Source organism: Drosophila persimilis, unplaced genomic scaffold (assembly GCF_003286085.1).
Source record: "Drosophila persimilis strain 14011-0111.01,24,50 unplaced genomic scaffold, DperRS2 tig00000804-arrow-arrow-pilon, whole genome shotgun sequence".
In the NCBI taxonomy this organism is placed as follows: Eukaryota; Metazoa; Arthropoda; class Insecta; order Diptera; family Drosophilidae; genus Drosophila; species Drosophila persimilis.
Window position 1 is genome coordinate 778,065 of NW_020825356.1, and position 23,993 is coordinate 802,057.

The 23,993-nt window shown below is 44.2% G+C and overlaps 4 protein-coding genes across 8 annotated transcripts; 2 read left to right on the forward strand and 2 right to left on the reverse strand.

The window, feature by feature from the left end:
- The first annotated feature begins 119 nt into the window (after positions 1-119).
- LOC6597593 lies at positions 120-3,332 on the forward strand. Its single transcript, XM_026993068.1, has 3 exons — positions 120-287; positions 369-2,555; positions 2,620-3,332. The coding sequence occupies exons 1-3, from the start codon at positions 185-187 to the stop codon at positions 3,072-3,074; spliced, it is 2,745 nt and encodes a 914-aa protein (XP_026848869.1). The 5' UTR covers positions 120-184; the 3' UTR covers positions 3,075-3,332.
- A 521-nt stretch (positions 3,333-3,853) lies between these two features.
- LOC6597594 (vesicle-associated membrane protein-associated protein B/C) lies at positions 3,854-8,658 on the forward strand. 5 transcript variants are annotated; one of them, XM_002022777.2, is made up of 7 exons: positions 4,055-4,284; positions 4,386-4,595; positions 6,342-6,494; positions 6,579-6,688; positions 6,780-6,986; positions 7,041-7,142; positions 7,207-8,658. In XM_002022777.2, the coding sequence occupies exons 2-7, from the start codon at positions 4,532-4,534 to the stop codon at positions 7,360-7,362; spliced, it is 792 nt and encodes a 263-aa protein (XP_002022813.1). In that variant the 5' UTR covers positions 4,055-4,284; positions 4,386-4,531; the 3' UTR covers positions 7,363-8,658. The 5 variants fall into 5 exon arrangements, with proteins under 5 accessions (XP_026848882.1, XP_026848884.1, XP_026848881.1 ...); XM_026993081.1 differs by lacking the exon at positions 4,055-4,284 and adding an exon at positions 3,854-4,034 and having other exon boundaries at positions 6,780-7,142; XM_026993083.1 differs by lacking the exon at positions 4,055-4,284 and adding an exon at positions 3,854-4,008 and having other exon boundaries at positions 6,780-7,142.
- A 2,819-nt stretch (positions 8,659-11,477) lies between these two features.
- LOC6597595 (L-asparaginase) lies at positions 11,478-14,258 on the reverse strand. The gene is made up of 4 exons (XM_002022778.2): positions 13,569-14,258; positions 13,248-13,483; positions 12,429-13,178; positions 11,478-12,363 (listed from the first exon to the last, which is right to left on the reverse strand). Exons 1-4 carry the CDS (start codon positions 13,825-13,827, stop codon positions 11,647-11,649), a joined length of 1,962 nt encoding a protein of 653 aa, XP_002022814.1. The 5' UTR covers positions 13,828-14,258; the 3' UTR covers positions 11,478-11,646.
- A 707-nt stretch (positions 14,259-14,965) lies between these two features.
- LOC6597596 (venom carboxylesterase-6) lies at positions 14,966-17,200 on the reverse strand. The gene is made up of 4 exons (XM_026993091.1): positions 16,142-17,200; positions 15,735-16,082; positions 15,378-15,667; positions 14,966-15,302 (listed from the first exon to the last, which is right to left on the reverse strand). The coding sequence occupies exons 1-4, from the start codon at positions 17,036-17,038 to the stop codon at positions 15,089-15,091; spliced, it is 1,749 nt and encodes a 582-aa protein (XP_026848892.1). The 5' UTR covers positions 17,039-17,200; the 3' UTR covers positions 14,966-15,088.
- Between the last annotated feature and the right edge of the window lie 6,793 nt (positions 17,201-23,993).

Sequence of the window (23,993 nt, forward strand, 5' to 3'; positions counted from 1 at the left end):
CAAACAGGCGGATCAGTATATACTGTATGGTTAGTGGTAGCATCAATTATTTGCAGACGGAATATCGATGTTAGAGATATCGGCGCCAGCCATCGCATAAATCGGAAGGCGGCATCACAACGTTTTGTCGTTTGGCGTCAAAAATATTAAAATTAAGTTAGAAACAGTGATCAAACAAGTGAAAATGCATTCGCTGGACAATTGCGAGGTCTTTGCCCAGATGGGCGATACTCTTAAGCGTTTTGACAGCGAGTCTAAGAAGCTTAACACCTTCTTATATTTAAGCGGTAAGTACGCATGTAGAAATAAAAAACATAGCGGTAAAAGGAAAAAACTACAAAGTGCAAAATGGTTCGTTTCATTGGCAGGCGATGACGAGCACATTGCAAAGATCTGCAATCTGGTGTGCAAAGTGCTAATGGAGCATGATCTCGTGGTGCAACGGCCACATGACAAAATGAAAAACGAGGTGGTCACCGAGCCGACTGGAGCTGACGCCATGAACTATTTGCGCGGGGTCCTAGCCGTGCTAATAATAAACACCACTGACTGTTTGAAACAGAAGAGTTATAATCCGGATTGCGTCCATTTGGTTGGCCAGGTACCTCCCATGTCGACAGTCGTGGCCATTTCCATTGCCCTGAAATGTGGTCTGCAACAGCCGCTGAAAGAGTTTCTGGCGTACGGACAGAGCTGTGTTGCCCGCCAGTACTACGATTATCTAAATGAAAACGTGTCCAAGTTGGTCTCCAACCAATTTGATGCCCTGTCGTTGCTCACGGGATTCCTCACATCCGCTCGGCAGGCCATTGCCCACTATAACCAAACAAGTGCCAACGAACTCGTGGACCAGACGGCTCGTCTCCTTCAACGCCAACTGCTAGACAGTTCCGATCGATTGCGCGTGCTGTCTCCATCTCCTCGCAAGCGCTACCTGGCCCTGGCAATGAATCAGCTACTCGATGTGCTGCTCGCGGCCCTCCAGCAGCCCGCTGAAAAGCCACAATATTGGACTATCTACAATTTCATGATTTGCGATGAAACAGACTCCATAAAGCAGGAGAACACAGAGTCTTTGATGGACCGGTATTCCTCGATTCTGATGGACGCCTTGCAGCGTGTCCTGCAGCTGGTGACCGTGGACACATTCATGACCTGGCTAGAGCTTCCCTCTAGCCAGTTGCTCTACAGCTACCAAGAGGTCATATGCTGCCAGTCAGCAGCAGTGTTGAACCTTATTAGGAACAAGCCAGAACTTGCCCAGCACTTGATTTGCGGACAACTGAAAACCTTCGCCGGAGCGGCCAAGTCGTTTAAGGAGCGCCTGACAGAACTAAGTTTGCGCGAACTATTACGCTTCCTTGACGGCGATAATGGCGAAATAACCGAGGCGCAGACACTGGCTGGACTTGAAGAACTCTTTCAACGTCCCATTTGCTTTGTTAGCGACGAGTGCGTGGACACCATGTCCAAGCATGTGCAATTCCTGGGATTCGAACACATCACCCTGATCTTCAACCATATGGCCGAATATCTGGCCGAGGAGGCTGAGGATACCAGCCTGAGTCTTGAAGAGAAAAAACAACAGAGAAGCCAATACAATCCCGTGTTGCGTCAGGTTGTGCAGCTGATCTTTATCCGATCCGACGTGGATGTTAAGCAAAAGATACTGGAGCTACGCGATGAGCTTGGGCTCACGACTGCATTCACTTTTTCCAATCGGGCCTCTAACTCACGCCGTGTTCTATTCTTTAATCGGCTCGATGGCCAGCCTGAGCGTGCGCACCTTTTAGAGTTTTTGTATATATGCTACGAGGACGCGCAGATGTCCTGGCAGACACTGGCTGACCTGGGTATGACGCACTCACGTTTCATGGACATATTCTGGAACCTCGCCTGCCAGCTCACCCCCCACGCCATTCACTACATGAAGAGCACCGCCGACAGCCTGTTCAAAGACGAATACGTGCTAACGCGCCCGAATTCGTTTGACTTCCTGCTATCCCTGTACGCATATCCCTTGATACTCAACGGCATGAAGACTGGCTTGCACACCCCTTCCAGTCGTAGTTTCCGTGAACGGGTCAACAATAATTTGTGCAACTACAACCTGAACCTTCAGCCGGGCGCCAGGCCCTACAGTGTCGAGCAGCTGAAGGCAGCCCAGTCCGCATACCTGGAGGCCCTTGCCACTGGACTGGCCAAGTTCACCGAATTGAACCACACTCATCTCATCGAGCGCATCCTACATACCCTTCTAAATGTCGAATCGGCAGATAAATACATTCAAACGAACGGCAAGGAGCAAATTGATCAAATGATAGAGGACAACGCATCGGCAGACTGCTTGAAAGAGGCCAAAACCTATGTCGAAATGCATGTCCATCTTATCCAATGGCGCAAGAACAGTTGGCCAGTGCTGTCCCAGCTAATGAAGACCATAGATGCTCTGCGCTGGACTATACCGACCTTCGACCAAATCCGCGTCGATGTCCTCAACCTGGCTGTAAAATACTATACAAATAATTCGCCGACCATCCTGAGCGGAGACTCTGGTGAGTGCCGAACTTCAACGCACTGGCCAACAATGCCATTTTAAATTTATTTATCCCCTTTCAGAACTCATCCAGAAAATGCAGGCCTTGGTAGACACTTCAGCGCAGAGCGAACGCTGGAAGATGACAAATATCTTGTCGACAGATCGCGATTTCGCAGATAAATGCATGGGGCTCATAATGCAGTCGAGCGCCATAGAGGCGACTAACCTCTTTTTCAAGTCCATTGAAAACAAAACCGATGTCACCCTCATGGCGGAGATCTCGAGGCAAATCGACTTGTGTGATGCTCCGCAGGCTAAAGCTGCCTATAGATTCTTCTTCCGCAACTACATGTATGGTTTCATGAGATACATGGAAAAGGCGACGCTCCCGAAGTGTGATCGCCTTGCCGACCATGTACGGGGTATTGTTGCCCTGGCCCCGAAAAAATGCCGCTTTGATCATGAGGCGATAACCGCACGGATGATCCTAAACATGCTTGTAGCTAAAAACTTACAGGGGTTGGATCGTATATAATGTGTTTAACCCATTTTGTAGTGGAGTATTGGGGAGAGAAAGAAAGTACAGGGCTGCTATTTTGATTAAGCTTTAAGTTACGATTTGAAATCGCCAAAGTTAAGTTAATTATTATTATTTTTTCACTAATCTTTAATGCATTCGACATACACACTTTAATTTTTGTTTGTTCCAACAATATTCTCATATACTCAAGATAAACTGGATTTGGCAAAGGAAATGCTAAGTATTAAACAAATTATCAAATAATTTCCAAAACTAAAAGCTATCTATTTCTTTATTTCGAAACTAATTCGCTTAATTAAACCCATTTTCACAAATCTTTATATCAAATGATCAAAGCGCGCTGACTTTTCTGCTATGACCACGCGGGACCTCTGAGCTACCATAATTTCAAAAACAGCTAGGTCGAACAAAATTAATATATTTAAAAATATAAATGTGGGTAAAAATTATACCAGAAAACGGTATTTTTGAATGACAAATAAAGTTAGTGCAAGACAAGCGGCGTGGAACGGAACGGTATGGCAACGCTGAATGAACGGCGTTGCTTCTGGATTTTGCCGGTCAACGGCGTTGCCTAACAATTCCGCCGGTCGGATTAGAACTCCAAGGTGACGCAGGAATATGTATGATGGAACTTCAATAGTTCGTCAGTATATTTATGGTATATTTTGAAGATTAGACGGTATGTTTCTGATGGTCAGACGGTATATTTGATCAATAAACTCGCGGTCACACTGCATCCGAACGTGTGTGCGCGCTTTGGATTTTTTTTCCCTGCATTTGCATATGAAAATTGTACTAGATTCGTAGAAAAATTAAACTAGCGAAGTGCGTGAAGTACCCGAGCTAGAATCAGAGTGGGCCATCTTATTGCAGAGAAAATTGCATTGTTCTAGGCAGGAAATCCACGTTGATCGTCGTTTTTTTTGTACGCAAAAACGGAATTTATGTTTGGTATTTTCTTTATATTCTAACCGTGTGCGAGAGTGTGTGTGTGGTCGCATAAATTTGCCGATATTTCGCCTGTCCTCGCTCTCTGATAAATCGGACGAAGCCAGCAGCGACAAACGAGCGACGCGCAGCTTGTGAAAAGTCAAGAGAAAAAATAAAACAATAGGGAAAATTTGGTTAAAAAGGTATCTTAAAAAGGTTTAGCTCGGAAGATATTTGCAGACCGGAAAGAAACGCAAGAAGAACGAAAACCGTAAGCGAAAATCAGCAAATTTTACGTGCTGCGTGTCTCTGCTGAGTGTATGTGTGTTTGAGTGAATGTGTAATACAATTCCGTGTGCATTTCCTTAACAGCCACCACTACAACTACAACGACAACAAGGTGAAGGCAAAACCAGGACAAGCAGCGCGCAAAAACGCACAAAAGAATTAAGGAGAAATACCGAAAAACAGACACGAAGTTGCAATTTTCTACAGTGGAGTCCATACAAACAGCAGCCATGAGCAAACCAAACTACGAGCTTCCGCTGACCATTGATCCGGAGCATGAGTTGCGTTTTGTGGGTGAGTTTTTTTCATGATTCTTTTTGTAGGGATTGCCAAAAACTAAAAAGTGAAACTCTTGATTCTTTAGCAATTTGTTATTGTTTGTCTCTCTCCCCATCCATTCATCGCGTGAGCGTGTGAGACGGGTAAGGCCATTTTGCATGTTGGCTCAACCACACTCGCGCACACCCATTGCTACATACATGCATATGTTGTTCATGTATCGACCAATGTAGGCGACGACGCATCGGTGGCAGTACGAACCATTGAAACATTTAACCATTGCAATTTCATTTTCGAATTCCAATTTATTGCAAAATTCGTTCATTTTGTTAGGTCAAAAGGGCTTGGAGCAAACTGCAAAGTTTGCACGCACACCAACACACACACGCCGCTTATGTGTGATTGCGTCTCGCTTTGGTGCTCTTTACCTCTGTCTCTGTCTTTGTCTCACTTTCCTTGTCACTTGGCGCTGCTTTCTTTGCAGCTTATCAATAATTTCCGTTGTTTTTGTTGGACATTTTTGACATTGTTTTAGGTCTACGTGTGGTGTGCGGCTGTTTCACCATGTTTTCATCCATCTCCTTCTGTCCTGTCCTGGCCCGTCCGCCGCTGTCACTGCTGCCGTCCCTCTTTCTTTCTTCTGCTGATGCTCTTGTTGCCGGCAGCTGGCGTTGTTTTCTTACTCTCGCTATTCTTTCGCGCTCTCCGACCGTCGTCTGCCTCTCTCTCCTTGCGTTTTTGGCTACAATTTTATTTTTATACGCAAAAACTTGTCATGGGCCGTTTTTATTTTAATTTTTTTTTTGTCTTACTTCTTGAGTTTTGGCCGAAAAGCAACAGCAGCAGCAGTTGCAGCAACAACTACAATAATCCCATATGACACCAGAGAGCCCGCACAGTGGGCGGTGGCAATGCATTTACCCGATTGCTACTAATTGGAAAAACACAAAACACATGTGTGTAAATAACTAATATGTGGTGTGTATGTGTTAGGAAGAGAGAGAGAGAAATAGAGATTGAGAATTAGAATTATTTATTTTCCTCGTGCAACACCCATTACTTTTGTTTCGTTCCACTGTGCACAAATATTTTCATATTTCTGTGTGTGTGTGTTTGGCTATGTCAGCCCTGCCTTAGCCCCATTCTTGTCCTCCGACCTACCTCCCCCTTTGATCGTTGACTAGCGCGAAGTGTAGAGTGAGAGGTTTGGGTGGGGAGAGGGGCCGAGGCCCATGCATGACGCGACTTTGTCTAATGAAATTTCCTTCATACACACACAATAAATACACATACATATATACGCGTATAGGAAGAACACGCACGCACTAAAGGGAATCCGTTACACTGCTTCTGCTGTTACTGTTGCACTCTTCCCACTTACAGAAGACTTGCATCCCAGGCGTAGATCGCGCATATAATCGAATTCGCCTCTGCCTAATCTCTTCGGAGGACATCCATGTCTGGCCTGCCAGTACTTTTTCAGTTTCCACTGCCACTAGAATTTTTTTTGTTTTAGGGAGGGTATTCAAGTTTCGGCTCCTTTTGGTTGCTCTCTTTTGCCCTGCTTCTAGCTATTGGTTCTTTTTGTTGTTTGCTTCTGCTTTTAATTCAATTAATTTGAACTTGCTTTCGTTTTTGGTGCTGCCTAATGACGCAATGGGCGTGACGTGACACAAATCAGTTGATTTGCTTGGAACGGCGGGGGGGGTGGGCCTGTTAATTCGATTGATTGCTAATCGAATGCATTCGCTTTCCTTTCAGGTCCCTTTAATCGGTCTGTCGTCACAATCATGACCCTACGCAATAACTCGTCTGCGCCACTGGTTTTTAAGATCAAGACAACCGCACCAAAGCGCTACTGTGTACGTCCAAACATTGGCAAGATCCTGCCTTTTCGGTCGACCCAGGTGGAAAGTAAGTACTCTTTAATATCCATATGGACTGGCTGGAATGCAATCTAATCCCCAATACCATTCCCATTCGATGTATATCCCACAGTCTGCCTGCAGCCCTTCATGTACGATCAGCAGGAGAAGAACAAGCACAAGTTCATGGTGCAAAGCGTCCTCGCACCGGTGGATGCTGATCTGACCGATTTGAATAAATTGGTAAGTGGCGTGTTGATGAGCATCCGATACCAAATCCCCCATTAACATCAATATTAACATTCCATCTTCATCTTCATATCATCCTCTGCAGTGGAAGGAGCTGGAGCCGCAGCAGCTAATGGATGCCAAGCTGAAATGCGTTTTCGAGATGCCCAGTGCCGAGGCAAATGCAGAGAATACTAGCGGCATTTCCGTGGGTGTTGGATCCGGCAGCGCCGGCGGAGGCAGTGCGGGTACCAATGTACCCGCCATCACCGAGGGCGCTAAGTCAGAGACGAAGCTGTCTAGCGATGAGAAGGTGTGTTTCGTGCCGCTCTCAAAGAATATATTTAATCCAATCTTTGTTTTAAAGACCGCAAATTCGACCGATGCCACTGAGTATGACTTGTCCGGTGAGATGAAGGCGCTGATGGAGTCCAACACTGACCTACGAAAAGAGAATCTACACTTGAAGGTGGGTCCCTGGTTCACCTCCGTTATCCTTTGTGGCCTTAATGGTTATAATCTTCCTGTTGCAGGATCAAATCGCACGCTACCGCAGCTCAGCGGCTCTCAAGCAGCCGAACGAGCCCTATGCCCCAGTGCTAGCTGAGAAACAGATTCCGGTCTTTTATATTGCAATTGCCATTGCTGCGGCCATACTGGGCCTCTTACTGGGTAAATTCTTGCTCTGAATGCCATAAAGTATCCAAAATGCAGCAGAATCACTAACAACTACTACAGAACTACAGAAAACAAAAAACAAAAAACAACAAAGAGAACAGCAGCAGAAGCAGTAGCACCATCAAACCGCAACAAGACGCAATAGCAGCAATAACAACGAACAAACCCAGAAGCATAAGCAAAAGCAAACGGGAGAGGCGACACAAAAAGATACAAAAACCATCAGATATGCAGCAGAAGGGGAAACTAGCCCTCGAGGCTGAATGAGATAAAAGAGCTGCGCTCGAACAGAAAGTAAAAGCTTTGCTAATGAAGCTATTAAGTCTTAAAGTGATTCAAAAAACAAAACACTACAACAACCAGTTTAATCCAAAAAGTGCATTGCTCAGATTTTCCATTGCATTTTTTTCATTTTTTTTTTTTAAACTAATTTTACTATATTCTTTATGATAACGTTTATCTTACGTCTAAAGTGAAAAGCCGCATCTTTTATATTTTTTCAATTATGTAATCAATCAGACATTTAGTTTAAAATCTAAATCTTATTAAGCAAAAAAAAACTTTCGACAAAAAGCAAAGACAAACCAATCATTGTTAATGAAGTAAACAATTTCAGTTGTATGTTTAATTGAGTTTGTTATTTGCTTTGACAAAACTTGGATAAATTTAATTGTTAAAGCAAACACTAGGAAGAAGCTTAACTAAGGAAACCACGAGCAAAATGCATTACAAAAAGTCAGAAAAACGCTTTGAAAAATCATATAAATAATAAAAGAATGTCACGAAAAAAAAAAGAAAACTGCTCTGCCAGGCCACCGCCGCTCTCTATAAAGGACAGTTTGCTTCACCCCCTATCCAACACTGTCTCTCCCCCTATCACCATCCATCCCCATCTGCATCCCCATCCCCATCCACCCACTAACACCCATAAAAAGGGAATTATATAAAAAGAAGATATATAAGGACCATAAGTTATATTTTTCGGCTGGCATTTTGCATTTAAGTAGTTTGTTTTTAGTCATTTCAATGATTCAACCTGCAATCCCATACATCCAAATTTAAATCTAAAAATGTTTGGATACTTAAATATATAGATTGATGAGAAGAGTTTATGTAAGCAAAAAATCAACTCAACTGAGTAGCTAAATTGGAAGAAACCAACCCCCCACATTTTATAAAACAACACAATTCAGAAGATTTGCGAGAAAATCTAGAAAAAATATATGAGCATACACTTACGATCTACATGTATCACATATTATATGAAATATGTCTGAAGATTAATTAAAGCAATTCCAGAAACTGCATACATGATTTGTATGTACCAGGCGTATGGATAATTGTAAGGTCTATATGGGTCTCGTACGATCTACAACGTTGTTAGAATACGTACATGTGTCTGAGATGAAATCTGCCTAAACAAAAGATCTGCAGATGATGCGCCCTATGTCTGATATGGATATATTTATGTATCCAAATCTGAAGATGATGGGAGAGGTCACAGCAAAATCAATCAACATTTTATAAAACATTTGACAGAGGCAACAAAAAAGAAATTTGGAATATTTTGTATTATTTTTGATTGCGCCACTCCCGGCAACCCCCTCACAAGCACCCCTTCTTTCGCCACAACCCCTTAGGCATGTAAAAACAAAATGGGAAAAACAAAAGCTAAAGAGAGAGAAGAGCAAGCTCTCTTTGATTTGTTTTAGAACATATATTTCCTTATTCTTCATTGCGATTGTTTTTTGGCTGTTTTTTTTTTTTAATTTTTGTTTAACATTTTGCAAAGCATTGAAAGGGTATATAGATTTATATATAAATACATACATACGAGTATATACACATGCGTGCATGAGCGCTGTATTTTCATAGACATGTGGAAATCGTATTTAAATGTTTAAACTAGAAATACAGAACAAAAAAGAAAACCTATAAATAAATATAATGATAAACGAAACAAAAATGAAAATGAAATGAGAAAATAACAAACGAGGAGAAAACACACACAAAAAAGAAGAAACAAAAATAAGCAAATCATAAGCAAAATGTACTTGATGTCAGCTGTAGCAAAAGAAAAATACAACATATATATACACACACACACACACACCCACACACACACATATATAAAATTATATATATGAAAATCATAATAAATTGTGGAAATGGATTTTGAGAGCATTCAGCATTCAACAGTTGTTGTACCAACCCCCCCCCCCCACCCCTCACCCCTACCGCCCCCTCTCCGCCTCCACTCGTCGTCGAACTTTCAATTGCATTATTTAATGGATCTTAACCCGAAACACACACACAAGCTCGACAGAAAGATAATGGCAAAAGAAGAGACAAGAAGTTCCAAGCAGAACGACACGAACGGGGGGATAAACAAACAAATTATTATAATATTTAAAACATGAATCTTAAGAACCTAAGTGTTTTTTTCTCAAAGGAAAAAAAAAATGAAACATTGTTAATTAAACATCAAATATCATTTGAAATAAATTTAAATAAAACAAATACATCAAAAAATAACTTTCTCCCTCCGATGGTCTTTCCTCTCTCTCTATCACTCTATCTCTACTTTTATCCCTCTCTCACGCTCACTCTTAGTCAACGATTCGAAATGGAGCGAGATAGAAGTAGCGAAGCATGAGAAAAAGATAGGAGGGTGTGTCACACAAATAACAAATATTTATTCGGATAAAAGATGCGTCTTTTATTGGATTTCGTTGAAAATCTGGACTAAATTATAAATTACAAATAACAAAAAGTGCACACTGCTATCAGTCCGAACACTTATAGTGTGTTTATATAGTGCTTATAACACTATTTTCAAAGTACACTCCTCCCTATAAATATAAGCCCATATAAGACCAGTTTTTGGCTAAAAGCCCCAACCCAACTATCAAACGCCACCGTAGTTTATAACAATTAAAGATCTGTCTTTGCGTTGTCCGCGACGTAGAAAATTATGAACGGAACAGTAAAGATCGAGGCCTGCACATCCGATGTTTTAAGAACATCGCAATTATCGCGAGTTTTCAAGAAAAATTAATTTTATCCGATAGATTAATCAATTTATCGTTAGATTGTGTTTTATAAGCCTATTTTATTGCATTCCTCTTATAAAATTATATATAAAAAAAAGAGCTAAAAAAGCAACTACATAGAGATGAAGTTGTCACGGAGGCACATGCATTTAACATGAATTCTACGCCCAACACTATGCTATGAAATGCCATACCTGTTTCTACCTTTCAGGTAGATATGTAGAAACGTAATGGCCAGAAGAAAGTGTTTTCGACCCCATATATGTATTCTTGATCAGCCTCAATTTCCGATTCAATTTAGCCATGTCCGTCTTTCCGTCTTGTTTAACACCGAGTTCCAAGAGACTATAAATAATGCTAGAAAAATCCGAGAAACTCCCAATTTCTGAATTTGTTTTTACTTGAAATGTTGCAAGGCAATATATATATCTAAATATCATTCGTACATACTAATTTTTCTATATGAAAATATATGTACATATATATATATATATCTCATATCTCGTGTGTGTTAGAGTGAGGACGCAAGGGAACCCAGTTGCATCGTCGAACGAATATAGCAACTAACATGCGAAATAGGAGAGCAGAAAGATCAGGTAAACGAACCCAACAAGATAACGAACACGTGCGTGTGAGCATGTCGCAATCACAATCCCAAGGCACGAGATGAACGAAATTAACAAAGACCATTAGAACGGAGACAAGAGTGCGGGCTCGTAATTGACATTCAGGCAGAAAATGACAGATAACGCCATCAAGTACACCGAGCATCTATATCCGTTTGGTTTATTCGTGTCGCATTCGAGAACGAATTGAATATTTTGCTCATCCGAAAGTGCTGATTGGTGCCGTGGACAAAGAATGTCCCCAATGTCATGCGCCCAATTTCAAACATGCCTAAACACGGCAGGATCCCTGATTCAAACCTGTTTCTGTAGTCCATCGCACATTTAATCCGTGTTCTTAAATGATGTCGTCCAAAGCAACAGAAATAGTTCCCAATATTGTGGAAATGGTTTCCGGCTTAGCTCGTAATAAAATGGATTAACTACACTTTTTTCTGGTAACAATCATTTAAAATATATAACTTACACTTTTCTATTAACAAGAAATCAATACACATATTACAAGTATTACACTAAAAGGAACCACCAGACCGGACTAGACGCGATATTGCACAGATGTTTGCGTGAGGCAAACACTTAAGAAATAGTTTTATGAGTAAAGAACCAAGAGATGATTCTAGGCCTCGCATCCAGCCGCTTTCAGCAAATCTACAAGGGCTGCATGACCGCCACGCTCTGCATAGTTCAAGGCGCTTAGACCGAGTAAGTCCTTCTCGCTGGCACTCTCGAAGTAGGGCAGCACGTACTCCACCACCTCGGGGAACCCGTGCAGGGCCGCCACATGTAGAACTGTGCGTCCCGACGGATCCGGCTGGGAGAGATCAGCGCCCGCGTACTGATACGACTTGAGGCGCGTAAGGGAGCCGCGGGCAGCGGCCGCACACAGCTGCTCGCCGACGGCACGTGAGGAGCCGGTAAGGTGGGCGCCACAGTTGATGAGCAATTGAATGATCTCGTGACTGTCCGTGGAGACGGCCTCCAACAGCGGGGTGCGGTCGTAGCGATCACGTACGTGGACAGAGACTCCGTTGTGCAGCAGATACTTAACTATCTCGACGTTGCCCAGCTGGCAGGCCAAATGCAGGGCCGTTCGTTGGTCGTGATTGGTGCCGGAGAGGTCGGCGCCATACGCCTTCAGGTTATTGATCTTCTTCAGATCTCCCTCGGCGACGGCGCCATTGATCATGGCCGGGAAGAGGGTGGCGCCCAGCTGGTCCAGTTCCTGTGGCGAGGACAAGTGCAAAGAGCGCGCCACAGCATCCACCAAATCGTAGTCCTCCATCTTGGGGGCCGTCACCGATGTCAGCTCTCCGCGCAGGTTCGACTGCATCATCTGGAGAGTAAATTGAACACTTTATATAATAGTCCTAACAGAAAGCGATTCACATTGGGCCTTACCTGTTTTTTGACGTCCAGCGACCACTCCTCCTTGCCAATGACATATGCCAGCTTGGAGAGTGCTGCCTCGGGGGTCATGTCATAGCCGGGAATGACGCCCAGATCGCACAGGACCTTGCCCGTGTCGTAAATTTCCGCCACTGAGCCGTTTGGACACTGGGTGCAGTTTATGATGATTACGCCACGATCGGCGGCCGCCTGCAGCTCCTCGATCAGGTCCCGTCGATTTGAGGGTATGTTGCCAGAACCGAACGACTGCAGCACCACTCCCCTGATCGGGGGCGCCAGGAAGGCGCGGAATGTGGAGAGCGAAATGCTCGGAAAGATTCGCAGCAGGCCAACATTCTCGTCGAGATTCAGATGGACACAGAAGCGTTCGATGCTGCAGGGCCGGAAGATCAAACGATAGTCCACATTAACATCGATTCCAATTCTCGCCAGCGGCGGCACATTCGGCGAATCGAATGCGTCCAGCGAATTGGAGCTGACCTTCACCGTGCGATTTCCGCGCATCAGTTTGTGGCCGAAGAAGATGCACACCTCCGGTATGACGTAGTTTCCGGCTATGATCAGGGCGGATGTGAAGTTGTCCTTGCCGTCGGTGCGCGTCTCAAAGATCGGTATCTGCGATCCTGTGATGATCACCGTCTTGCCCAGATTCTCCAGCATAAACGACAGGGCCGAGGCCGTGTACGAGAGCGTGTCGGTGCCATGTAGCACAACGAAGCCGTCAAAGAACTCGTACGATTGCTGCAGGCATTAGTTGCATTGCTGGATTAATTCTCCCATCAAAGCGTTGATCCCACCATATTCACATACCTGTATATCATTGGCGATGCGGGCCCAGTCGTGCATCGTCATGTTGCTGCTGTCCAGCAGCGGCGTGTACTCGGTGACCTGGTATAGGACCCTTCTGTCCATACCTTGGACAAAGGGCAGGACCAGCGGCGCCATCGATGCCGAGGCCCCAAAGCGTCGCAATGCATACTCCTCATCGTGGATGTTTGGATACTTGCGAATGCTGCGCACTAGGGCATTTGGTATGGGCGCCAGCACTGAAATGAAGTGAGAAATGAAGCTGAGCGTGTCCGGGGTCTAATGTACAGATGGAATAGAAGACCTAATTGGAACAGCACTCACCATTTCGTTCGTTCCGCATCATGCCAATTGTGCCGCCAGTGTAGATGACTCGCACCCGTGCCTCCTTGATGTCCTGGGCCATTAGTTTGCCGTCGCTCTTATTCCGCCGGATCGTGGGACTGGGCAGCGTCGGCGAGGACGGCGCCATACCCTTGTCGATGGACATGAGGCGCTCGTGGGTTGGCACCCGTACCTGGATGTCGATAGGCTTGGTGGCTCCCGGGACCGTCGTCGGAGCGCTGTCCCCGTTCGCAGACATAGTTGACAGTCTAATGGGGAAACTTTTAGCTGAGATTCAATCGCTCCTTATCGCTAGGGTGTTGTGGCGCTGTGCTGTTCAGTGGAGAATCCTAAACAGATAATCCCATAACCCGTGCATCTACTGCGTGACTGGTCGGAAACTATCACGCTCTGCTGCTGGTTACGCTGTTGATTATTTGACCAAGTTGTTATCAAGTGAGTGCCTGGCATTGGTTTATTTCGCGCAGCGATTCAATTGTTGGATTAGCAACGACGACCTAGGGGGTCGGTCCGAGAGTTCACGTGGTATTTCTAATTGCGTTTGCCCCGCGTATCTGACGGAAATTGAAAGTATGTTCCGTTCGCTGTGGCAATCAGATAGAGATAGCAGCCCCTTCTTTGCGATGGCGGCAGCAAACTTTGGACGATGTCAGCTATGAGTAATCCAATGAAATTCAAATGCTATGGGCTTGCCTCACTCTCTGAATGCTTATCAGTGAAATATACCGAAACATTCCTCCTAATTTTCAAAATATACCGTAAATATACTGACGAATTCAAGTTCTATTTTACATATTCCTCGTTTTTGATATTCCGTCGATTACTAGCTATATAGAACATTTAGCCATGCCATCATACTTTTATACGATTGATGAATCAATTTTCTATTTAACTGGTGTATTCTTAATACTTGCTTTTATTGCAAGCCAGTAGCGAAATAGGTCAATCAAAACAAACGATAAAGGAAATTGCTCCATTTTGATATTCCATTGAATAATGCAGACTAACTAAATCTCTCAGCAATGCCTACATAGTTTTATCCCATTGATGAATCAATTTTCTACTTGATTGACTTAATTTAAATAATAGCTTTTATTGGATTTTTATATAACGTTAAAAATGAAATTTAATAGATTGATGAAACTGGCAAAATATACCATTATATACCGATAGCATTTTGTAAATAACAAACAACAAAAATCTATTTTATTTAACATCTGTTTTGTGTGTTTTTACGAATTCTATTTATATTCAAATACCTTGTTGTTTTATTTGTTTATTTGGTCGTTTAGACTATTTTCAATGATATGGCAGCACTGCACAGGGCCTAGATCAAATTTCTCACATCTGGCACATCAGCACATGTTTGAATTTCACCAATGTGGCAGCATCTATGTGCCGTTATGTTGGCAAATGTATGTTTTCAATGGTGATATTTGTAACTATAAATTTCTTGTCTTCTTTAACTTGCGGTGGAATATACAGATGGAATCATTGGATTATAGCTCATTGTGCTGCTGGGTGGCGGGAAGGTGCGGCTGGAGTTCGCGCCAGAAATTGACGCGCTGCTGCATCAACTCAGCCTCAATTCGGAATAGCGGCGCAGCGGCTGCCTCGTCAGCCTTGGTGCCCAGACGAACAAACTCCACCGGATAGCTGGACGAAGGCTTCCATACGGGCAGGTTTAATGAGGCATTTGCTGGATTTGGATTACTGTGGGCAAAGAAAACGCAAATTCACAGGTGTCCATTAATACCCACCTTATTAGATGGCTGCTTTAAGACTCACCCCGTTCGAGCGAAGCTGACCCACAGGTTCAGCATGAGCTCCCGCAGCTCCAGATCCTTGCGTGTGGGCACCGCACTCACGAACAGCTCCCGGCCAATGGGGAAGAGATACTGCAACTCCTCAGCATGGCAGGCTCCGTAGAACTCGTTGCGCTCCCCCTTGAAGATCTCCGAGAAGCTGGCGGCGCCCTTGTGATCGAACAGGTACACATAGGTGGGGCCTGCACGTTCGGCCAGGCGAAGACGCAAATACTCATCGATGCCAGCTACAAACCATCCATCGGAAATAAGCTGTAGGGAAAGGCGGATATGTTTTTATCCAAATATTAATCAATCCCCTTGCAGATCCGCTACCCACATCGGTCAGGTTCTGGTGATTGGACTTGTCGTAGTCGTGGCCTGCCTTGAAATAGAAGTCCTCGATGCGCTTCGTTATCTGCTGCTGCACGGAATCCTCGTGGTGATCGTAGTTGAGCACCACGGGCAGCACCTGTTCGAACTGGGACTTGAAGTCGTCCATCAGCTGCGGCAAATTGAGCAAGGCCGCTGTCTTCAGCAGCCCCTCTTCGGCGGTGGCGCCCACCAGCAGCGGCAGCTCCAGTCCATGCGGTTCGCGCGCCTGACGCGGCGGCACTGTCAGGAATGCATCATCATGCTCAGGCTCAATCACCGGGGGAAATGGTATCATGGGATCAAAGTCCCAGACCTGCCAAACAACGCCAGATTAGCTCTCAACTCATTAAGGATCCAGTTCAATGTACTTACAAACATGTCGTAAAGTGAAGCCACAATATCCTCGGCTGGCTTCTGACGTAAACACTCTAGCTTGAGGGGCCACTCTCCGGAGGATCCGCAGCCCACCAGCTCGGCCAGCTTAGTGGCTCGCCTGGCGGCCACACCTTTGTGCGCGGGCTGTGCCCAGGGATTGAAGTAGGTACCTGACTGGGCAATGCCGCGATGGAGCAGGCCGCGAGACTTCTCCGACAGCATGTGATAGGTGACGCTTGCCCCTCCGGCGCTCTCTCCAAAGACGGTGACACTGTGGGGATTGCCGCCAAAAGAGGCGATGTTGGTGCGCACCCAGCGCAACACTTCCAGCTGATCTTTGAGTCCATTGTTTCCTGGGCAGTCCAGGGTCTCCGTGCTGAGAAAGCCCAGCGGTCCCAGACGAAAGTTGGCGGACACCAGGACGATGTCGTGGTCCAGCAGGAAGTCCGGCCCATAGAAGCTGCTAATTCCCGCGCCACACTGCCAGCCGCCACCATGGAACCAGACCATCACGGGCAGCGACGTGTTCTTAGAGCTGATCGTCTCCGGTGTGTATACATTCAGATAGAGACAGTCCTCGGATCCTTCGATTTGCATGTCGCGCCGGAAGGGATCCCGCTGCATGCAAATGGGCGCATCCTTTACCGCCAGCCGCTCGCCCTCCCAGCCCAGCTCGGCCACCGGTGCCTTGAACCGCAGTTCGCCCAACGGTGGCACCGCATACGGGACCCCCATGAAGGCTCTCATGTGGCGGCCATTGTGCGTGGTCAGGTGGCGGCCGATGAGCCAGCCGCCGTGCGATAGGCGCACGTGCAGGCTCTGCGAGTTACGTGCCCCACTCCAGCTGCAGTGGATCAAGAGCAGCAGCAAGGTCCGCGTCCCAACGATTGCCATTGCGTTGGCTCTTGAAGTCAGACTGATTTGCCTGAAGCACGACGCTGCCAGTTTTAAGATTACAACATCATCAGCATCCGAATTGGACTTGGAGCCGCAGTCGCAGTGTTAGCCAACTCATGCGCCGAACTTGTTTACCGAATTTTTTCTTACCTTACCTTGTCTCTCGACATCATTAATTCTTTTTTGTGTGTGTCTCGGTGTCTTAGTGTCTTAGTGTCTCAGTGTCTCAGTTTTTGCCACTCAGCACCGGCTCGCCACCAGCATCACTATTAAACATCGACATCAATTTCACATCTTTGGGTTTCGTTTTGGAACACTGCGCAAATTTTGCCAAATCAAGCTGTACTCGTGGGCACAGTGGATCGAGGTCTGTGACTTTAATAATTTTTAATCCTTAATAATTCTTAATCTTTTCAGCGTCACATGCGAGAGATGTTGAGATATTTTCCTCCTTTTTGGGCTATCGGTGAAAGTTGTAAATGGGAATCTAAGCTATATCAAACCATCTACAAATTATTGTTATCACTTATTATCAGGCAAACAATAATTATACATTTAATTCGTATATAATTTTTAAAGGAATACTATACGTTAGTATTATCATTTTGTTTGCAAACCTCTTTATTCATGATGTCCTTAAATTACATATTATTTCTGCACAGAATCGGTTACCCCAGTTCGGCAGCTCTGGCCCCACAGTGCGATATTTAATAATTTTATTTGGCGTGCTTGTCGATGCTGGACCCGTAAATGACAAGGCACATTAAGCCGAACACCGAACACCGCTCACCGCTCATCGCACCCCTACGGAACGTGGCTACAACTATAATTTATGAACAGATATTTATAAACAGATGCAGACGCTGATAACTCAGAATATCTGAACAGATATCCACTTGCGTGAGGGTAACTATGTCGACATGGAATCGATCCAAGCCGAACTGAAATGCCATTGGCCTTGGCGTCGGGCGGCCAGGCCTAGGATGGCGGACTGGTTCGATTGGGCCAAGGCCTTTACAGCATTCGTGTGAGCCTCGTTAAATGAAAAGAGACGGCAGGAGTGGGTAATGCTGATAGCCAGAGCGGCAGCGGGAGGGCGAGAGCGAGAGCTTCACCGATTAAGTAATATGTTAATCTGAATTTTATGAATGTGCCCGAGCATACTTATGTATGCATGAAAAATATTTTTCAGCCCCGCAAAAAAAACACACAAAAAACAAAAACTTGAAAGTTGTAAAACAAAATAAAAACGTTGTGTGGGCATATGAAAGTGAAGACCCACCCGAACCCACCTGCGCTGCGGACGAGGCTGAAGCGAACTGACCTGAACCCAACGGAGTCCGGAGATGAGACGAGCGCTCTTCAAAAATGCCTTTGCATGCCGAAAAATGCCGACGAGCTAATAAGCGCTACGTCTGAGGCCCTTTGAAGTTGCTTCGAGTCGCTGATGAGTCCCCAAAACTGGGAGAAAGTACGCGAGAGACAGAGCAAGGGGAATTCCAATAGAGCGAAACGCCCGAACCTTTAATTTGTGTTCCTCTCCTGGTGGGGAAACGTTTTTTTCTGTCATAACTTGACTTGGGATTACTTTTTTGCAAGTTTAACTAATATGCGACAAGAGGACTCGTCCAGACAGTCACTCGGGAGAGGAAGAGCAAAGCACCACACCACTCCGCACTCCACACTCCGCACTCCACACTACCCACCGCAGCACCACCACTACACCGCACCACTACATGAAAAATGTACAGGTCGAGGCCACAGATTTATTCGGCTGCAAACATTTTTAATCCACTTGAGTGGCAATTTATCAGCCGGGAAACAAACAGCCAGAAACTTCTCCAATGTCCAACCAAAAGTTATATGTGTAACGAAGTAAGTACGAGAAGTACCTATGCAGATGCACATTCATACGTAATATACATATGAATACTCGTACGACGCCCCATGGTCAGGAGCCTTAAAACACCGAAAAGGTGACACATCCTAAGTGGCTCAAAAACTTAATTAATTACACTCTCAGCTCGATCCCACTGATGACAAATGCTGTGGCTCAAATTTCGGTATATCCACAATAAAAAAACTACACTTTGATGATAAATGAATTTCTACTCAACCGAGTTTCAAAACTACAAATTTGTCTAATTGTAAAAGATTGATTGTCTGTTCTTGTCATTGAATAGTCATAATTTTACGAAGGCCATTGAGTCGGTGAATTGTGAAACCATAAAGGCATAGCACAACCGGTTACGCCAGGAAGGTACTGATGCATTGACATTAAGTAGATGGGGGGATTGGCAACTTTTTCAAATACACTTATGCACATATTTCAGTGAAGTTTCAACACAAAACCAACTTTTATCAAAATTCATCTTTCTTATAGGATATAATAGTACGATAAAGACAAAGAACATAATAGTAAAACGTGATTATAAAAATACCGAACAACTTTTTCTTATATTAATAGGTTTTCACATCAAATTTAACGAAATTATAAATAATTGGTTAACTGGATAAATAAGTTAATTTTCAATGTTTTTATCGACTTTTAATCTTTTTGGCATCGCGGAAATGCCTATTTATGGGGTCGGAAACATAAGTAAATCTACACGAATAGAATATACCCTGCAGCAATCCATACAAAACAGTCGGTCTATGTAATCATAATAAAAAACAAGTTTTTCTCACAGTAACAATTTTTCTTTTTTGCCCATCGTTCTAATATGGCAAGAATGCACATAATCGTGCATTTTGTTAAGAATTCTTGAAAACTGTGCTACTACTCGTAGTTTGCATAGAAATTTATGGACTTTCAAGATGATATGTAAAATGTCCATACATTCATATATTATGTAATACTGGACGGGGTCGGAGTTCCTTTTTTCTGTGGGGTAAAAAGTTCGTAGTAATTAAATAATACCCCTAGGAAGCTAGAAATGTCGTATACTTATACATGTATGTACGTCCAAAAATCAAAAGTTTGATGTTTATGCCACTTGAAAAAATTCCGAGGAGCACTATCATTTTAATACTGACCTTTATCCCCTACCCAACTTTCGGCCTTTAGCATAAAATAGACCTCAACGATTTCTAGGCATCTCCTGAGTTTTTATTTAAACATATTTTCGATTTAAATTTGTTGAATTTTAAATACACAAAAAAAGAAAAACACTTTGGGGGTTGACACGAAACCCTTTTTTATTCCGACAGCGGGGGGCAGGTGTGGGGGGATTTGATACCCAACAGCGGAATGGAAAATGATTTATTGAAGGTGAAATATTTATTGTTGTTTCGGTTATTTTTTACGGAATTTTTTGGCTATATTTTTTTGTTGCCATTTTTCGGTTTTTGTTTCTACAGTACACAAAGGCTATGCGGCATCTTTTGAATTCTATCCACCTCCTTCGACTTCGACGGAGGGGAAAAATTGAAATAATTATTAACAAAAACAAGAGGCAAACATGGAACAACAGATGCTTAGAAGGACAAACCCATCTCCATCTCCACCTCCACCTTCACCACATCCTCATCCTCATCCTCTCGCTAAAGTATTTATTTATTCTGCGTTTTGGGTCAATTCCTCCGGTTTCATTTAATTAAAAAGAAAAGCGAACTCGCGAGGCATAAAAAAACCCTACGAATACATACACTGAGAAAAATAAAATTGAAAATGTTACTATACTCCAATGGATGATTATTTAAAGAGACTAAGAAGACTTAAGAAGTATTCGTATAACATTATGGCAATTTTATGAAAAGCCTGTCAAAATATTTAATTGAATAGTTTTATATCATTCTTAATATATCACCCTTTAAAAATTTGTTGTAGTATTTTTTCAAAGTGTAAGTATATCCATATACACCCACATGCATGGATATCTGGGTGTCCCTTTGGCTGCCTGGCCTGTCCCCGTATTTACTTAGGATCAGGTGGTGAGCCATCGCATCCCATCGCATCCCATCCCCTCCCATCCTATCGCGAACTCCGGCGGGGAGCAAACAACAATGCAAAGAAGCCGCCGCGGCAGGCGAAGCCAAAATTTCAATTTCGCGGTTGCTGCATATTTTCCCAGCCTTTTCTCGTATTTTTCCTCTTTGCTTTGACTTTGCAACTCGAGGACGGAACCAAGGGATCCCCGGTACTCTCGGCAATGGAATTTAAACGAATTTTTAAACAGGCTCAGGGATTGTCCATTCCGTTACCCCTGTGACAGCCCGGACCGAAGCTTTAAAGGCCCTGGAAACGTGTGGCTGGAGTCCAGAACAGAGCAGAGCAGAGCAGAGCTTAAGCGATAATTGGCCACTAGGAAATGTCGATGATGTCGAATCGGGAAATGCAAATTGCCAATGTCCGGAACGGGGCTTAGCCGCCTAAGCCCAGTAACCCAAAAAACTTTGGGCCAGCTAACAGTACGGCGATGGGCTCGGTGATTTCGGGGCGGGGGCGGGCCCTGTGGATGTCTGAGGGTTTAGGAAGAGGCGACCTGACATGGATCAGGTTAAGCGTTCGGATGGAGGCCACAAATTGATATGCAGCAGATGTTGCGAGGTTTACATCCATAATAGTAATAATAATCAGAGGCGAGGGAATCCGTTAACCTCCCCTTTGTCGAAGTTTTGATACCCTTACGCCGAGGGTTGGCTGTGCAGTCTCTTAACGAAGGTACATATGGCAGTACAATAAAAATGCACTGTTGTGTCTGTCAAGTACATAGTAAACATTGGATTGGATTTGATGTATTTCTCATATTTTGATTGTAGAAGTAGTTTCCTTTGGGTACGAGTATTACTGTGATTGTATATAGTGAATCCAAACCGCAGTACCGTCTACTGCTTGATAGGTAGAGTATATGGAAAAGAAAATATCAAAGTTAAGAGCGAAGCGCAGCAGCGGCGCAGCCTGTCAGAGGGATTAGCTCGCCTGATTGGACACGATGTGATTAACTTGTCGTCAACGAAGAGGATCTGCCACTGCCATCGGTACCGCCACTGCTACTGCCACTTCCTCCGCCTCTTGCACTGGCTGTGACGTCGACACGTTCCGCGCTATAGCTACGGTTCTCGTCCACCCCACCCCACCCCACGCCCACGCCCACGCAGCAGCGGCTCAGGCTAAACAAAAGTGCAAACATTGACAGACGGCAGTAGAGGGATAATGCGGGAGAGCGCAAGAGAGCGAAAGAGAATTGCCAGGCCAAAATTAACCCATTACGCACTCCATTAACGCAGCTTGCCTATGCATGTGGGCCCCTGCTAATTAGTTGTGGCAGCTGATGCTGCGTCACTCTCGCTGATACACTCTCGCTCCCTCACTCTCTCTGGCACACACATGTGTAGTTAATACAATTACCAAGAACAGACAGAAACAGTTAGTCGCGTCCCATTGTAGCTGCTGCCTGTTGCCTGTTGCCCGCTTCCTCTATCGCAAATTTAGTTATTCCCCCCGATTTAATACAAATCGAATGCAGCACACACCCCTGCGAGAAATGCTAGAAGCTTCGGGTCAAACGAAAAAATAATCATTGCTCATATGTATGTATGGTAGCTGTGAGCATTAGGGTTAGGGTTGGGCTATTTATAAAAGTTTCACTTTTAAAGATCTCAGGGTCTGAACATGACTTTTGGAGGTGCAGACTTTAGCACAAAGCTAAAAAACACGATATTTTGCGATGGCAGCTATATTATTTTTAGCTCTGATTGAATAACATTTTTTTTATGATTTAGAATATTCCAAAATATAATGCCGCCCCATATAGTATAAGTAGTAACACTCCAAGTTTATAGTATATTTACGAATTCGTATTTTTCAATGGATATTGACTAGAACATTCCCTTCTTAAGCCCATCTTCTGTTTTGCTAGTATTTGATTACTTATCAGCTCGATAACCTCTTTTAAAATATTTTTAAAATATTTCTTAAGCCTTTTGATATTCTTCATTATTATGCCCTTCTGAATGATCTTTTGTTAAAAACCCTTTGACATAAATTTAGCAGAATTAGGTATTACAAGACCAGATAATCTTTTTTAAACAAACGTAGCCAAATCGTTTTATTTTATCCTCAACATCATTGGGAGCATTCACCAGTACAACTTGCTCAGTGATGGATTGCATACCATAGTGCCGATTACACTATGCAACAAAATTGAATTATAGATTTGGGGCTTTGGTATTTTTTGTTGCTGTTTTTTCAGAGGTAGTGCTTCTTTTTTGCACACGATTATAATGTGTACTACCGTATGCCATCCATCACTGATCGCTGAGCAAGTTGTTCTGGTGTTTCATTGCATTATACAATCATGCGATATGGATACTGGTTTTTCGACCAATCGATCTTATAGCAGCTACGTATTACTAGATACAGAGTATACGATAAACATTTTTCAGATTCAGAAAGTCAGATACGCTTCCTTCTGCGCGTTGCAGGCATTTGGTCAAATTCATAGCATCTTCCGATAGGGTATGCAAACAGAGGGAGAAAGAGAGAGCATACAAATTTGCACATCTCTTGGCCAAACAATGAGAGAAAACTTTTTGTTCGCTGTGTGTGTGTGTATGTGTATGTGTATGTGTATGTGTATGTGTGTGCGGGTGGCTCCCTCTTATTTCTTTATGCACATTTTTGCGCCGTGCTCTTAGCTGATTCTTTCATTTCAAGTCAAGTGCATTCTCAAGTCGCTCTCTCCCGACTGCCGGCTGCGGCTTCCGGGCCAGTGCATCCGAATGCCCGGCTTTTCCATTGCCAACAATAACAACATTGTTAGCCATATGGCAGGCAACGCGGTCTGGTCTGGGATACTCCGGCCTGTTGGGTGCCCAACAAGGCGCTAACAATCAAGTGCACAATTGCCATAAGGCCTATTCCGGAGCGGCGGCGGCGGCGGTGGCGGTGGCGGTGGCGGTGGGTCTGGCCTTGCGGAACGCCAGTGGGAAGCAGTGGCGGGGAATGCCA